This window comes from Alosa sapidissima, chromosome 18, assembly GCF_018492685.1.
Source record: "Alosa sapidissima isolate fAloSap1 chromosome 18, fAloSap1.pri, whole genome shotgun sequence".
In the NCBI taxonomy this organism is placed as follows: Eukaryota; Metazoa; Chordata; class Actinopteri; order Clupeiformes; family Clupeidae; genus Alosa; species Alosa sapidissima.
This window is the reverse complement of record NC_055974.1, coordinates 12,468,054-12,485,673: the sequence shown is the minus strand read 5'-3', so window position 1 is coordinate 12,485,673 and position 17,620 is coordinate 12,468,054. Positions and strand designations below refer to the sequence as shown.

Sequence of the window (17,620 nt, the reverse complement as noted above, 5' to 3'; positions counted from 1 at the left end):
TTTTCTTATGCTGTCGCAAATTACTGGATGTCCCAATATATCTGAATCACCCTTGGCATATTTAAATGAAGGAAAACTGGAATACTTTTTGGAAAATTCTGATGCCTAATCTAACCTTCCATTAAGTAGGATAGAGCAAGATAACATTTGTCCATTTGTGTCATAGGCTACCATGTGCCCTTGAGGCACCCCTACTTCAACTGTCATTAGGCTACTGTAAATATGCATGTTTCTTGTAACTGCCATATTGACTTCTGGGCGGTCTGGACAGCGGTGTGGACAGCTTGTTACATCAGAATTAGCTGGATTGGAGAAATTACACATTCAAGAGTAGGAGATAGAAGAAATATAATCTTTGATCCTGACGGGACACTTTTGCGCAACATGGTGGCTGAGCAAGAGACTAGGGGGCAAGCCAAGGAAAACGAGAACAATGGTTTGATGCTGCACATCACAGGCTCCATATCGTCGGCTTTGAGACAGTGGTAAACGGACGAGCTAGTAGGCTACCAACCATCGAGGGAGGGAGTGAAGGCATAAAGAAAGAAGAGGGTGGGAGGAGAGAGAGAGAGAGAGAGAGAGATGAGACAACGTGAATGAAGGGGAAAAAATCTCATGTGACCCCGCGTGAAAACCGTGATGCAGTTTAATGAAACCAGTTAGCAAAGAGAAATAACTGAACCGCCAGTTCGAAAATACCGTCCAAATAAGGGAGTATAAAGTAGCCTTATCCGCAGTGTGTGGCTTTAAGGTTAGCCCATCTCCTTTAAGCACCTGAGCCGGATCTCATCCGGATGACCAAGAAGAGGCAATAAGCGGAACACGGTACAGAAGCGGGAGAAGCAAGAAACGAGCAGCCTAACATCGGTCGCTGTGACACTGCAGTGTCCATTATTTCATAGTTGAATTGGGTGAGGGGGCATCGGGAGTAACATTGTTGCGGCTGCGGTTCCGAAGGTGCGCACATGTCGGCACGTTCTAATTCGCCATCCCCGCCCTGCGCGGATGCTGCTCACTGGGTCTGACAGCAGCGGTGGACCTTTTGCAGAATAAAGGAGTAGTGCATGAGCAGCAGGAGACGACGGCGAGACAGAGGGGATCTAGTATAGAGAAAGATTTGGTGATGAGGTGGTCGTTTCATATCGATAAAGGATGTATTTTGTAACCTTCTGTGGAGAAGAGAGACGACTGATGTTGTTCTGAATTTGAGCATATCGCCTTTAACAACAAGAATACCGAAATGCACGAGTAACGGGAAAAATAATCGGCTGGTTTGTTTTTTCTTTCTGCATCTTCATACACCTCAGTGATCTTAAATATATAAATAAAGACCAAATTTAGGCCGATGACTTGCTGATGACGCCAATACGGCAAAGCCTCCACTATAGTAGCGATACATGTGCACCCTCCTGTTTCAACATGGGAATATAAATCTATATTATTCGACTCTTTGTTTCTGAGATGTATCTATTTTTAAATCGAGCCCACTTAAACGGGTTTGCTAAAGCAGTCACCCTGGGCGAATCGAATTGAGCACCAAGTACCATTGGCTTCCTATAAGCTTCAAAACAAGACCCTAGCAGTTAATTTATTTTCTGATCTGGATTATTATTAACCGTCTCAGTTAGACCAATCGCCGAAAAAGACTTTATTTTTTACGGTGTCCACTTATTGTCAAGTACATAACGACTCCCCTGGTTGCATCCTCCGAAAGCATCATCACTGCAGCGATGGAGACTCCCACGAAGCTGCCTCCTTCCAGCCCTTCTTCACCTACTACGGGCTTTTCGGTGCCCAGCGCGGAGAAAGTGGATGGCTTTCCCCGTCGCTCAATGCGTCGTGCACGGCAGCGACGGTCACACAGCTCCTCACAGTTCCGTTACCAGAGCTCTCAAGTGGAGCTAACACCGCTGCCTTTATTGAAAGGTAGGTTGTATGGAGAATGTAGGTTATATTTCATTTCTCCAACCTCACCCCGTGCAACCAAGCACACTTCCTTTTCATTGTCTCTCAGGGTGTCACTCGTTTGGAACACTGGTCAGATATATACTTTTAGCACAGACCTCTGGCTATTCAAAGTGCAGGCCCTACCTGGAGTTTAATGTAACTGAATCTCATCATGAGTAAATTGTAACAGGACTGGCTTCAATTACAATATGGAGCTGGTAAATCAATCCAGCGTGTTCAGCAGCGATTTCTGTTCCTCAAGGCAGGAAACATAGACCATCACTATTAGTGAAGTGGCCTATTATATGTTTATTTTGACTAAAAGAATATAAGAACAGGCCAGCCATCCTCCTCTCTGTAGGCGTGTGTGCATGAATGAACTGAGTGTAGGTGTCTTTCAAATTTAAACATTTTTATCACCATGATTCTGTATAGGTAAAGTAACCCTTTACAAATGCATGGAAATATAGCCTATTGATTAATCATCAACATACTGTATGCGTTCACATACAACATGTTACAATATCTGTAAGCAGTATAGAGTCAACAGTCCAATCAATGAATTTGCATCATCCATGAGTGAGCTCACATAAAAGGTATGAGTTCATCAGTGGCCATCACTATGACCAGACTGACCTGTGGTCCACATACACAGTTCTATGTCCAGCACTGGGGTTATGGAAGGGCCTTGGGTGTTTTATGCGGCCTGTCAGCAATAAACACAGACATCTGTGAGAAATCTTTCTGATTATATTTTGATTGCAGATGATATTGGCAGGACAGTTTATCCCCTCGTCGCTGCTCTGCCCAGTCTGCGCTAGCACTTCTTGGGCACCTGTCCTGCTTTACCTCCACACTGACCTGCTTGGAAAATGCAAACACAGCAGGCTCCTCAGCAAGTGTGGGGGCCCTAAAGGCATCCTGTGCAAGTTTTATTTTACCTTAATATAACAGCTCCGAAGTCATGTTGATGGTAAACTTGTGATAGGGAGAAATGGTGCGTTCCCAGCCTTAGCCTACCTGTCTATGGAGAGCCAGCATTGCAGCTTCGCCCTCTCCCAACCTGGAGTATCACAAATTGCTTCACGCTGATTGTGCAATAGTCATACTTTTTGTATAAAATTGTGTAATATTACCTTGTCAGTCGTCATGGTTCTACAGAGATTATCTCTGCCGGTTTGTAAATAAATCCACATGTAGTCCTACTTTGTCCAGGGGGAAAGGTGCAAGCCATGGGTGGTATCTACAACAGTTGTGTAAAATACAATTACTCAATTACTAGAGTCCTATTAGTGTAGAGTCCAAGATAAAGGCAACGTCAGCATACAACAGATATTTTTCAAGTGCAGGGTATTTCTGTGGGGTTGTCAAGAATATAAGTGTACAGAACCAATCAGTGCACTTTGAAAGCACAAAACCGTGATGCATCCAACTAGATGAATCAACGTATTAGTTAATTAGTTAATTGATGTATTAGTAAAAATGAGCTTTGCTTCCCCTCTCCAGTGATGCTCCAAAGCTTGAGGGTACTCACACACCCAGAGTGTCAACAACAAAGATGTATCACCATTGAATTACAATTACATATCATTTGTCGACAGTAATGTCCTTCTCTATGGAGGTTTACTGGTTGACACGTTAATCTTTCCCTGGATTCATGTGAGCTTCTTCAAACTATTTTGAACGTTTCTTGATATTTACTTTACATTTCAAATGTACAGAAGAGGCGACAAATCTTAATTTGGAGGGAACACCTACATGTATGTGTTTTCCATGAAATGTATAAAAAGATGGAGTAACCCTGAGAGGAAGATAGACATTGGAGCTTATATATCGGTTCCTTGTTCTGCGTTTTACAGGAAAGGCCCATCGTATGACAGGGTTACGTCAGGGTGTTTGTAGGTTTATATGTTCCTGTCTGTGTGTGTATATGTGCAGAAAGAGATTGGTATATGGTTACAGCAGACACAGGATCCATGCCCTCAGTGCCTCAAGGCCTCTTTCAATCAATAAAGACAGCAGGAGAACACACAGAAATGACAGCAAGTCCAGGCGAAAGGTAAATGTGCAGAAATAGAGTGGAAATAGAGGAAGTGATCAACGTTAAAAAAAAATACCCATAAATAATATGTAACATTGGAACAGGGAAAGACAAACATGATAGACACCAGTCATTCCAAACTAAACTATGGGTCAGTTGAACTGCACTAACACTTATAATGTGCACTCTATCCTCTAATACTAGTATTGACAGATGCGGTAATAATTCCTAGCTAAGGTCTCCTCTGCACTGTATCGTATATGTTACTCTAGTGCTGTAAGTCACTTTGGATAAAAGTGTCTGGTAAATGAATAAATGTATATGTAAATGTAAATGAACTGACTTCAGCTACATTAGGATAGATGCAAAACAAAGATCACAACTGACATGGAGTGAAGCCACCAAAATTGGCAGAAATCACAATTATTTCTCGGAGATACACCAGGCATATTTCACTTGGTGTATTTCTGTATTTCTCTGCTTTTGCAGTGTAGCTCTTCATTGTTTTGCACAGGTCTGTCAGATGAAAGCGTTAGGAAGAGGAGGGGTTTGTGGCTTTGGCAGCACCAAAAATAGACCCCCAAACCGGGTAACAGTTATTTAACGAGTTGTGCTGCTCCCACTCCGTGCTCTCATCCTATTTCAGAGAACCTCTGAGAACGAGGGAGCCAAGAGCATGACAGGAGAGTGTTACTGAGAAAAAGAGAGAGAGAGGGAGAGATAGGGGTGGTCGTGGACATGGAGAAAGAGAGCGAGAGAGTGAGAGGGTGGAGAGTGCAACAGAAGAGATGACGTCATGCTTAAGCCTGGTCTCTCTGCTAGTCGAGCATGCTTCCCTCTTTCTTTCTCTCTCCCTCTCCCTCTCTCTCTTTCTTTCCCTCTCTCATTTTTTCTCTCTGTGTCTTTGCTGCGTTAAATATGGCTTGAGATTTTGATTAGCAGGAAATGTGTTTGGTTCAGTAATGAACAGTTGCTTCCTACTATCATTGACCCAGCTGCTTCATGCTCCCTTGCACTCTTTCACTTCCCCCCCCATGACCCCCCCCCCCCCCCCCCCACACACACTCAGTCACACTTTTAAACTCACATATGAACACACACATGTTCATATCCTGTGTTTGTGGTAAACCACTTCTCCTTAGAATCACTGTCCATTAAAAATGGATCTGATTGTACCCACCTAGTCTCCGGCAGAGGAAGTGACTGAGCGCACATAGTCTGACTCGTGCTCTTCTGTGATCGTGTGTGTGTACGCGTGCACGCTGTCCCCTGTCTGTGTAATGTGGCTGAGGTTGACCACACTGTGCTTTTCCTGTGGACTGAGAATTGCGGAAGGTGAGGCCCATCAGAGAGTGCAGATGCTATTTACTCAAAAGATAGATGGGAGTACAAGCCAGTTATTAGAACTCTGAATGATGTAGAAGCTCTGTTTAGTTATAATGGACTTTCATATGTAATGGTGGTGTCATGGTCATTATGGATGCATGTTGTGTGCACATTCACATGACTTGGGGAGGGCATCACTATAAGTATGGCTAATTTAATCATTTCTGAATTCATGGTGCTACTGCAGAACAAACTTTATACATTAAAAGGTCTCTAAAAATGAAGCTCAAATGCTCATTTGAAACAATATAACCACACACAGTTTGATGTGTCTGTTTTTATTTTAAATGTGACATATAATCAATATTGTAACAACACCATCTATTGATAAAACAATATACACTCCCGCCAGAAGCAGCACTGGAAAGTAGGCCATCATTGTCTGTGTTAAAGCAGTGCACCATTTCTGCAAAGAACAAAAAAATACTTTGATCGATTTGATTGAGTAAGTTTTGCCACATGAGTTGTAAGTACAAGTAGGAAAATCACTGAGTTTATCAAAGGTCCAAGCAATTATACGCTGGCTATTTTCCCTGTAGATAACGAATATTAACCCTTGCCCATTAATACAGATAAATGAGTATCCATACAATAGATGAGGCTCGATATAATGTGAAGCATAATATTTTTTATAGAATATAAAAAGCATAATATAGTTTTTGGGCAAAATAGAGGAAGGAATTTCCATCTACATGCAGCAGCAAAGAGTAAGGTTGCAACACTGCTACACTGCTACTGTACACACATGGTGTATTCTCAGCCCCTGGTGTGAGTATGTATTGGTAAGGAATTTTCTGGTTAGAGATTCAGTAACCAACGGTTAACACTGTCGCCATGTTGCTGTTAGAAGCTGTCTAACAACAATGGTTCGGTGATTTCACAATCATGGTGTGGCATACAATGGGATTAGTCCCAACTGATTGTCTTTCTGACCATTATTTGAGCAAGTGTGCATGTGTGTACAACTGTGCAGTATTGCAATATACAAATTTGCCACTTGTTCTTGTATAGATTAGTTTATAATATGAAATGATGTATGTTTACCATTAAGTGTCTGTCAGAATGCCCCCATCAGTACCCCTTGTGTGAAAATGAATACTTGCACCTGCTGATACATTTGTGCTTATATTATTGTTTATGCTCTCTCTCTCTCTCTCTCTCTGTGTGTGTGTGTGTGTGTGTGTGTGTAGATACACCTGTGGCCGAGCTGCATGACCTGTTCTGTAAGAAGCTGCAACAATGTTGTGTGCTCTTCGACTTCCTGGACTGCGTGGCCGACCTCAAGGGCAAAGAGATCAAACGCGCCGCCCTCAACGAACTGGTGGAGAGCCTTGCCACCAACAGAGGGGTTCTGATCGAGCCTCTCTACCCCGAAATCATCAAGATGGTAAGAGAGCAGGAGGAACAGAGCAGACGTAATGACAGTGAAAAGGTGGATGGTAAGAATGGTGATAGAATAGCGGGGACTTGAGAGTTGTGTGCTTTATATGTCTGGGAATCAGAACTGCAAACGAAGCTCAAATATAGAAGAATAAGCTTTTGACCCAGCTGGAGTTGGGAGTGTGTGTGTGTGTTTGTGTGTGTGTGTGTGTGTGTGTGTGTGTGTGTGTGTTTGTGTGTTTGTGTGTGTGTGTGTGTGTGGACCTGTACTGTGATTTGTGAGTCATGAAGGTTTATCGTCCAAGACAGATTATTAATTATGTGAAGTTGGACTGTGTCAGCCCTGAAAGCTAATTTTATTTCTGTCAGGACCTCACAGAATCACAGACCTGACAGACAGGCCTCTCCCATCTTAAGTCTTTTGAAGAAGTGGGAGGTGTGGAAGAGGTGTATAACTGTATATCATATCATATAACTGTATACATAAACTGTATATAATTTGAGTTAATTGTACACTTGTTTACCACCCTGTGCTGTCAGCAATGTCTTTGCTTTGCTTTACAGCATTTTGTGAGTAGAAGAGGCTACTAAATATACAACCCCAATCTAAATGTACTCTGCCTGAAGAAGGTCTGCCGACCGAAAGCTTGTGCAGATTCTAAGTAAAAACCTTTTTTTGCACAGACTGGAGTGTGCAGATTTTTCTTTTTTCTTATATCTTTTATAAGTTGCCTACTAATCCTGCACCTCGACAGATGAGCGGTGATCTTTGACTTTAATGCTTCTTAACATGAAATTGTGAAGTATTTCAGTAAGTTTATCATCTATAGGACATAATATTATTAAAACATTCAGAGAATCCAGAGAAATCTTTGCAAACAAGGGAAAATAATATTGGCTGGTCGTGATCTTTTGGACCTCAGATGGCACTGCATCAAAACCAGACCTGTATCCAGACCTGTCATTGTATGGGTTCAGAAAAACCTCTGATAACCATTGTCTATGTGCACAGTTTGATACTCCAGTTTTTTTTGTGCTCAGTTTGAAACCCAACATCTATGACAGTGTGGAGATGCATTAGTGCCTACAGCATGGGCATCTTGCACACTGGGCAAAGCACAATCAATTCTGAATGATGTATACAGCACAGGTTTTGAGCAACATATACTGCCATCCAGGCAACGTCTTTTCCAGGAAAGACCTTGAATATTTCAGGAAAACAATGCCAAAATGAATTCTGCACATATTTTAAGTATTTCTCCATAGAGGGAAAGTCCAGGTGCTAAAATGGTCTGTCTGCAGTCCAGACTTGTCAAATTAGGTGCATCATGGAATGAAAAACATGACTAAGAATACCCCATACTGTTGAGCAACTTAAATCCTATAACGGGCAGGAATGGGACAACATTTCATTCTCAAAACTCTGGTCTCCTCAGTTCCTAAACATTTACTGAATTTTGTTTGAAACATGTTGCTTGCATCAAATTCAAAATGATAAAATATTTTCCATGAAATAGTCCAAATTTTCATTTTCAACATTTGATATGTTGTCTATGTCCTTTTTGCTGCTAAATATGGGAGGCTATAAGAAGACTTGGATATTATCACATTCTGCTTTTATTTGACACAACGTCCCAACTTTTTTCTGATTTGGGGTTATAATTTCGTTTTGGGGGTGCAGTGGCGTAACTGGCTACAGCGCCCATACCATATTCCACGTGCCCACGGGGGCCTGGGTTGGAGTCCGACCCGTGTCATTTCCTGGTCCCGCCCCATCTCTCTCCCTCCCCCACTCACTTCCTGTCACTCTCTATACTGTCCTATTCGATAGAAGCCATAAAAAAGCCTTAAAAAATGTTTGTTGTTGGGATTATTTCATATAAAAAATAAAAAAAAGGATAGAACCTGAAAGGTCAATTGCAGAAACATTTTTTCAATAGCGCCTCAATGGCAGTGAAATATGTACGTGGGACAGTGTGTCTAGAGGGAATAGGTGGTGCAAGAATCTGTATGATCATTTTGTGGTTTAGAAGAGTGGAAAAGGGAAGGGGATGGAAAAGATAATGATATGCAGTGATGGGAAATGGAATGAGAGATAAAAACTTAGAAGGCTCTGCTGTTGAACAAAGTGGGGAATGCCTAATGATTCTCTCTCCCTTTGGTGTCAGATTTCGGTGAATATCTTTCGAACACTGCCACCCAGCGAGAACCCTGAGTTTGACCCAGAGGAAGATGAACCTACATTGGAGGCCTCCTGGCCTCACCTACAGGTAAAGTTACACACACACACACACACACACACACACACACACACACACACACACACAGACACAGACAGTACACAGACATACACAGAGACTGATTGTTAAGGCAACATAATGAATGATTATGTATTATAACATAATACAGGCCCGTACAGGTATTCAACAATGTCATTTTGATGGACTGGGGCGGAGAAGTGACTGCATAACTCACTGGGTATTCCTTATTCCTACGAGCAGGGTAGTCCGGTAGACTTTCATGGAACCCACCTACCCTACTCCTGTAAGGGGTCCACAAAAGATTGAAATGTAATGACAAAGGGTAAATACCATGTATTGCATTATGTTGCAATGACAGCATAGGGTGGTAAGCAAATCAATGCAGGTCAATCAAGCTCATTGTGATGATACACTGACTTATAATACAGATAATATGAATAATATGATAATAATGTAATTTATGATAATATGATATATAATACAGTTTTTCTTGATTGCTTTGACCTGCTTAGGAAACTGGGATCCACTTGGTCTTCATGACTACTTTCTTTGCACAGCAGAAGTCATCTCTTGCGAATGTGTTCACACATTTTCATTGAGTTCACACAGTTGTCACACCCTTTTGCAAAACAGTTAACACAGTTGTCATTCAAAGTCCCCAAACTCTATTGGTTTCCCTGTGCTAAACAAAGGAAAACATCTTTTCACAGTTGGTAGAGATTCCTTGCACAAGTCTGAATCTCTGATACACCTGTGTGAAACTCCTTTGCACAATTCTTCAATCAGCAATCATTCATTATCCATAACAGATGCAATTTCTGTTCTGTGTTGCTATTTGCAAGTAGGCTATGGATCTAAGGCACATTTAGAGAAATTACTGTGTATAGCCTATTTGGTGGAGAAAACAGTACAAAAGGTGTTAGTAGGTCTATTTTGATGAAAAATGACAAGTTGTAGTTCAATGAAATTTGTCTTGTTTAGGTGCTTATCTTACATGTCAGTCAGTGACAGTTACATCTTGGGAGGAATGAATACAATGATTTTTTATTCAGTACATTTAATCTTTTCAGTTTTTTCTGATACCAGAAAAATGAGAAAGAAATGGAACAGACATAGCAAAAAAGCTCATTTTGAGAACTATATTTTGCATTTTGTTGTCCAGTGTACACACACACACACGCACACACACACACACACACACACACACACACACACACAACACACACTGAAGAGTTCACACCTTCACCTGTGTCTGTTCTTCTCCACAGCTGGTGTACGAGTTCTTTTTACGGTTCCTTGAGAGTCCAGACTTTCAGCCTTCCATGGCCAAGCGGTACATTGACCAGAAGTTTGTCCTTCAGGTGACCTATGCATACACATATGCTTACAGCATCTCAAGATATTTGCAGATGTTTGCACTTTTTTGCATTAACTAGGAGAGAGAGTGATGATGACTAGTAGGTGTGTGTGTGTGTGTGTGTGTGTGTGTGTTTGTGCGTATGTATGTGCGTGCGTGTGTGTGTGTGTGTGTGTGTGTGTGTGTGTGTGTGTGTGTGTGTGCGTATGTGCGTATGTGCGTGTGTGTGTGTGTGTGTGTGCGTGTGTGTGTGTGTGTGTGTGTGTGTGTGTGTGCGTATGTGCGTATGTGCGTGTGTGTGTGTGTGTGTGTGCGTGTGTGTGTGTGTGTGTGTGTGTGTGTGTGTGTGTGTGTGTGTGTGTGTGTGTGTGTGTATGTGTGTGCGTGCGTGTGTGTGTGTGTGTGTGTGTGTGTGTGTGTGTGTGTGCAGTTATTGGAGTTATTTGACAGTGAGGACCCAAGGGAAAGGGAATACCTGAAAACTATTCTGCACCGTGTCTATGGCAAGCTGCTTGGCCTTCGAGCCTATATCCGCAAACAAATCAACAACATCTTCCTCAGGTTAGTGAAACCCCAATACGCACACACACACACACACACACACACACACACACACACACACACACACACACACACGCAAGCACGCACACACACACCTACACACACACACACACACACACACACACACACACGCACACGCACACGCACACACACACATATGAGATTAGTATTTTGTTAATATCCTTTTCTTTGAAAGCAACTTATTGTCATTTGCTATCTGTGTATTTCTGCAGGTTTATATATGAAACTGAGCATTTCAATGGTGTTGCAGAACTGCTTGAAATTCTAGGCAGGTAGGTCACAGTCTTGATATTAACAATTGATGCTTGTTGCAGTTGCCTGTCTTGACACTTGCTTGACATTGCTCAACAAACTAGAGCAATTTGAAACAGTTAGCTGTCTACAGAAAAATAAATGGCCTGCAACACCGAGATCACTGACAAAACCTCACTTTTAATCCACTATTTTCTTTGTGCAGACACTTTAACACCTGGGCCTTGTGCTACAGCTATTTCATCTTCTTCCTTTCAAAGTAATTTTTGGAGCCTTTGCAAAACAGCCATCGCTCTCCTCTCCCTCTTTCTTTCATCATATCTGGCCTGTATTATATGGGGAGTGTCTTAAGTCATCCTCCCCAGACATTTCAGGACCCTAGCCATAGGCTACCTTACTAAACATGGCACAGTTGAACAAGCATAGAGACCTTATGTCTTAAAGGTTTCCTTCTTAACAGGAAAGTGAGAACATCAAACTCTTCAGTCGCGATCTAGATCAAAACCTAAATGTACAAGCGCAGCAGACACAAAATAAAGTTTTGAGAACCAAACCATAAGCAGATACATGACAGTCCTCTAATCACATTGATCTTGAAACAAACAAAATAAGGAATTGATAAACTAGCTATTCCATTTGAAATCTCACTCTTTGCTGAGATTAAGTATAAGTAAGTATAAGTATATATATACTCTTTTGATCCCGTAAGGGAAATTTGGTCTCTGCATTTATCCCAATCCGTGAATTAGTGAAACACACTCAGCACACAGTGAGGTAAAGCACACACTAATCTTGGCGCAGTGAGCTGCCTGCAACAGCAGTGCTCGGGGGCACTTCAGCCGTGCCTACTGGTCGGGGTTCGAACCGGCAACCCTCCGGTTACAAGTCCGAAGCGCTAACCAGTAGGCCACAGCTGCCCCGGAATTACATTTAAGATGGTATATGTTCAATGGAACATTTGACAAGGTACAGATAAGTAGACATTTTACACATTGTACTCCCTATTGTTTACATTGTCCATCAAGTCATCAACACAAATCCACTTTAGGTGAACCAAAACATAACATTTGCTCAGCATCTCCTGCAGGCTGTAATGATACCATAGTACTGTACGGTAATGCGGTCCCACCGACCTGCGCTTAGATATGAACTCCGCCATCAGCATAGTGGTTGTGCAGGCCCCTGGTAATGGCATGCAGCCTGCTCATGATGACTCAGAGCCTTGCTGCATACACAGAGAGTGTTCCTACTCTCCGACTCCTTCGGCCCCTCTTCACTGCGCGTCTCCGTGTGTAAATGGAACTGAAACACTTAGTCTCAGTAGTCTATTCCCAGCTGAGTTCTATTGTAGTGGAGAGCGTTCTCCTCTCGGTGATGTTTTCTGCATGGCTGTGTGGTTGTGCGATCGCTGTTTTTTTTTTTTTCTTCCACTTTGCAAAAGAGCGAAGATGATTTCTGTCTTTTTGTTTTGCTGAGAGAGTAAACAAAGCAAAGCATTTTGGAGGGAGAGTGAGAGAAAGGGAGGGAGAGAGAGAAATTGAGTTAGGAAGAGAGGGAGAGAGAGAAAGAGAGGGATAGAAAGAGAGAAAAGAGAGAGAGAGAGAGAGAGGGGGGGGGGGTGGCTTGGTGAGTCAGTGCAGTGTGCAGTAGGGATGAGGTTCTATATTCAGGCTGATGCCAGCTGTATTTATAGCACCGCCCACATCTTGCTTCTGATACACGCAAAGTAGAGAGGATGGACAGACAGACAGAGAGACAGACAGACAGACAGACAGGCAGACAGAAAGACAGACAGGCAGACAGAAAGACAGACAGACAGACAGACAGACAGGCAGAAAGACAGACAGACAGACAGACAGACAGGCAGGAGGAGAGAGGGACAGGAGGGAGGAATTTTAGGGCATGGCTATACATAGAAAGAGTGAGGAGCAAATTGAAAGCGTATGAATCTATACATTCACAGTATAAAATCTGTATACAATTTTCTTTGTATGTCACCTTTATGAACTGTGAACTAACTGAAAAGGGCAGACAGAATGTGTCTAGTGGAAGGAGACAGAATGTCCATAGTCTAAAGGAGATAGAACACAACATCTGTAGATGGAGAGAAATTGATAATTTCGTCAGCCATCTCAGTATGTTTCCAAGTGTGTGTGTGTGTGTGTGTGTGTGTGTGTGTGTGTGTGTGTGTGTGTGTGCGCGCGCGCACACTTGCGTGTGTAGGTGTGTATTCATTGTGAACTTGGCCTGTTGATACTAATCCAATGTGCTACCCTCCTATCGTCCTCCCTGTCTCTCTCTATCCCTTCTTTCCCCATCCTTTCATCCCTTCTTTTACTGTACTTCCCACCTTCCCATCTCATGCCATGTGCCCCATGCATCACTTTTTTTCTGTGCCTCTCCTCTTCTTTTATCTCAATTTCTTCTCCTCCTTCTTTTATCCACCTCTCTGCTGTCCACCTCGGTCCATCCCCGCCTCTGTCCCCCTGGATGCTTCCTCTGCTGTCCTCTCCTCAGTATCATAAATGGCTTTGCTCTACCTTTGAAGTCGGAGCATAAGCAGTTCCTGGTGCGAGTCCTGATCCCTCTTCACACGGCCAAATCTCTCTCCATCTTTCACGCACAGGTTAGTGCCGAAGAGATGCACATGCATGCACACACACACACACACACACACACACACACACACACACACACACACACACACACACACATACACACACTTGGCTGTGTCTATTGGTAGGATAGGAACCTGGTTTGACTTTAAAATAAAAATGTTTATCTCCCTATTTGCACACACATACAAAAACATGCACACTCCCATACCCAGTTCCATCATGTTCCTTATGATGTCAGGTTATAGCAAACCAGCAGCACAGGGTTGAACACTGGAGGGCGCTATAGTCCTACCCCAAGTCTGACACCAATCCTGAGCAAATCTACTAGAATGAATGTGAGGGCTATGAACTTGTTGACATTAGTTGTGTTTGCATCTATAGTAGGGTGTGTGTGTGTGTGTGTGTGTGTGTGTGTGTGTGTGTGTGTGTGTGTGTGTGTGTGTGTCTGTGTGTGTGTGTGTGTGTGTGTGTGTGTGTGTGTGTGTATCTGATTGTATGTGTGGAACTTGCGATTTGTAAAAGTGCCAAATTGCCCCACATTCCTACACTCTCTCCCAGTTCTTTCTCGGGCCCATACATTATTCATAGCAGCCGGACGGGGCCTGCCAACTGTAGTCAGACTTGGCCAGGTCTCCCCGCCTGTCCCAGGGAAAGCTCCTGGATAGAGAGACCTATTTCCTCCTCCACTATACGTCTCCCATATACTGTGTCAGGGAGTCCTGAGTCTGGGTCAGGGACTCCAAACTCATCTGTTCGGTCTGCTATGCACTGTGGATCGGACGTGGTGAGACTTAAAGTCTCAGTTTATTTTATTTTGTTGTTTAAGGACGAGTTTGTGAAGAATGTATCCATTGTATCAAGAGTGCCCATTGTATTTGGTTTTTGTAAGAGGTCCTTGTACATTGTATTTGTAAGAGGTCCTTTTCCATCACAAATGGTCAAACGTGTGCCAGTTGTGTCTTTAAAGATTCCCACCACTGCATCTGCCCAGCATCTATGCTCTGCAGTGCCCTCTGTGCCATAAGACGGAACTCTGTGTAACCTACGAGCGCAGTAACATAGTAACAATGGTTTTTGTTTGCACATCAGCCTATGGGTCAAATATCCCTTAAGTCCTGCGGCTTTACTTTGCACCGTTAAAGATTAATCACCGTAGACTCCGGGTCTCCCGAGTGACATCTGCGGTTTGATTCAGTCATCGTGGCCATGTCTCTCTCTCTCTCTCTCTCTCTCTCTCTTTCTCTCTCTCTCTCTTGCTCTCTCTCTCTCTGGGCCCCGCGCCCTGTGTTGAACCCCAGCAGTCCAATTAAACAAGCGTATTATTTACCAGAGTCTTCGGGCTGATCTCACCACAATGACTTCCACCCCACACGCCACTAAAGCTTCATCACTTTACTTAACCTACCGGGCTGAACAACCCCCCGATCCCCTCCCACACCCACTCCAGGCCTGCCGTCTGCTCCTCACACTCCATCCTATGTGTCCTGGAGAGAGAGAGAGAGAGAGAGAGAGAGAGAGAGAGAGAGAGAGAGAGAGAGAGAGAAAGAGAAAGAGAGAGAGAGAGAGAGAGAGAGAGAGAGAAGGAGGAAGAGAGAGAATAGAGAGAGAGAGAGAAAGAGAAAGAGAGAGAGAGAGAGAAGGAGGAAGAGAGAGAATAGAGAGAGAGAGAGAGAGAGAGAGAGAGAGAGAGAGAGAGAAGGAGGAAGAGAGAGAATAGAGAGAGAGAGAGAAAGAGAAAGAGAGAGAGAGAGAAGGAGGAAGAGAGAGGATAGAGAGAGAGAGGGGGGTATCATAATTGTTGAGTCTCCCCTCAAGGGACAGAAATCCTGTGACATCAGTCCTTCCGAAGTAAACACACATATGTGCTGTCGCTGCCGACCAGTTCACCACAGCAACCAGCCTGGGCAGAGGGGCAACCGTGGTAACGCAGAGTACACACACCTACACACACATCCGCACGATCGCACAACACCACGCTCTCAAACTTTGTAACCACCTCTTGGAAAATCGTCCTTTTCCGATCTTAAGTTTGTAATCCCCCAGGGATCACGGGCTTAGAGACCATTGTGTGTCGCCACTCCCGGGAATGCTCCCACTGGGGAAAATGATAATCCACACCAAGAGACAAGAATGAGAGAGAGATAGATAGAGAGAGAGAGAGAGAAAGAGAGAGAGAATAACAAGAAAGCGTGCTCACTGTCTGTGATGTTAAGTTTGTGTCCCTGCTTTTTTAATGTCAATAAGAATTCAAAATGACCATCTTTTAGCTATATAGTAACAAACATAAAGTATTCCATGTGCCTTCACCGTTTTTTTTTTGTTTTGTGACATGACTGGTAAATTAATAATTTGTGTGCATGGTAATTTTTTTATATCTACAATGAATCATTTGTGGTAAACTAATCATTTTTATCTGCACTGAGTCAACGATGAGGAAGCTGGACTTTCCAGTGACCAGAATCAATTCAAATAGTCAATGCACAGGAAAAGAGATGCCAAGAGGGCCTTGCGTCCGGCCCTTGTCCGATCAATGGCTGACTGGACTAATACAGCAGTGCATGTCTCCTGCACCGAGCTGCAGCTACGCGTTTATCACAGCAACCTGCCTGGAGCTCAACAAACCTTTGAAATACAAATTAGAGTGTGTCTTTCCAATTAGACTAGACACTCACTAGATTATATTCCTCATGGTCTCTTGCAGACGTATTTGCACACACACACACACACACACACACACACACACACACACACACACACACACACACATACACACACACAGTGTGAAAAAGTTCTCACTTTTATTAGTCTCTGTGACAGTTCTAAACCCTAACTAAATTTGGATGATGTCTGTCTGATTAAGTTTGCGATTATGGTGTCATGAAATGCTTTGTCCAGACTTAAGATGATGTCTGTGTGCGCTCTCTCACTCCCTCTCCTCCAGCTGGCGTATTGTGTGGTCCAGTTCATGGAGAAGGACGCCACGGTTACAGAATCGGTAAGGTAGCTCTCCTCACATTTCACTACAAACTGTATACTGTTTATAACGATGTGACAAATAAAAGAACTTGAATTTGAACTGTACTGTAGATTCCTTTTCCAGGAAGTAAAACACTGAGACAGAAGTGTACATGTAGCCACAGTTACACACCAAGTTATAATGGTACCATTGATGTTTTTGTAAGTATATTTGGGGGCTTTTATGCCTTTAATCAGACAGGACAGTGTAGAGAGTGATAGGAAGCGAGTGGGAGTGAGAGAGAGATGGGGTGGGAGAGACAGAGAGAGAGATGGGGTGGGAGAGAGAGAGAGAGAGAGAGAGATGGGCTGATATCGGGAAATGACCCAGGCTAGACTCCAACCCAGGTCCCCGTGGGCATTTGGACCTGAATGTCTTATGGACTCTGTATCTACTCTACTTGCACCTCGGTACCACTGATGTTTGTTTGATTCACCAACAGATCATCCGAGGACTGCTCAGATACTGGCCAAAAACATGCACCCAGAAAGAGGTGAGACAGATGGAGACGTGAAATGTTACATTTTTGCCATCTGAGTGCAATGAATTGAATAAATATTCTCTGTAAAGTGTTTGTGTGTGATCTTGGATATGATGCCGGTATTGGTGTATTGGTGATGCTCACTATGGAAGTGTGAGATGGTGCTGGAGCAGACTGCTTGTGCCTGTGCCCAGGTCATGTTCCTTGGGGAGATTGAGGAGATCCTGGACGTGATTGAGCCGTCCCAGTTCATCCGGGTCCAGGAGCCACTCTTCAAACAGATCGCTGCCTGCATCTCC

At 43.3% G+C, this 17,620-nt stretch overlaps 1 protein-coding gene across 2 annotated transcripts in view; it reads left to right on the top strand.

Moving 5' to 3' along the window:
- Nucleotides 1-228: 228 nt before the first annotated feature.
- Nucleotides 229-17,620, top strand: part of ppp2r5b (protein phosphatase 2, regulatory subunit B', beta) — a 20,795-nt gene continuing 3,403 nt past the window's right edge. Inside the window, exons 1-10 of one of the 2 annotated variants that reach the window (XM_042070884.1) lie at nt 229-1,926; nt 6,565-6,761; nt 8,923-9,024; nt 10,284-10,376; nt 10,803-10,933; nt 11,167-11,226; nt 13,724-13,832; nt 16,769-16,819; nt 17,283-17,333; nt 17,516-17,620. The exon at nt 17,516-17,620 is cut by the window's right edge and continues 15 nt beyond it. In XM_042070884.1, the coding sequence (XP_041926818.1) occupies nt 1,731-1,926; nt 6,565-6,761; nt 8,923-9,024; nt 10,284-10,376; nt 10,803-10,933; nt 11,167-11,226; nt 13,724-13,832; nt 16,769-16,819; nt 17,283-17,333; nt 17,516-17,620 (1,095 nt within the window). In that variant the 5' untranslated portion in view covers nt 229-1,730. Of the gene's footprint in view, nt 1,927-6,564; nt 6,762-8,922; nt 9,025-10,283; nt 10,377-10,802; nt 10,934-11,166; nt 11,227-13,723; nt 13,833-16,765; nt 16,820-17,282; nt 17,334-17,515 lie in introns of both variants that reach the window. The other variant, XM_042070883.1, reaches the window with a different exon arrangement.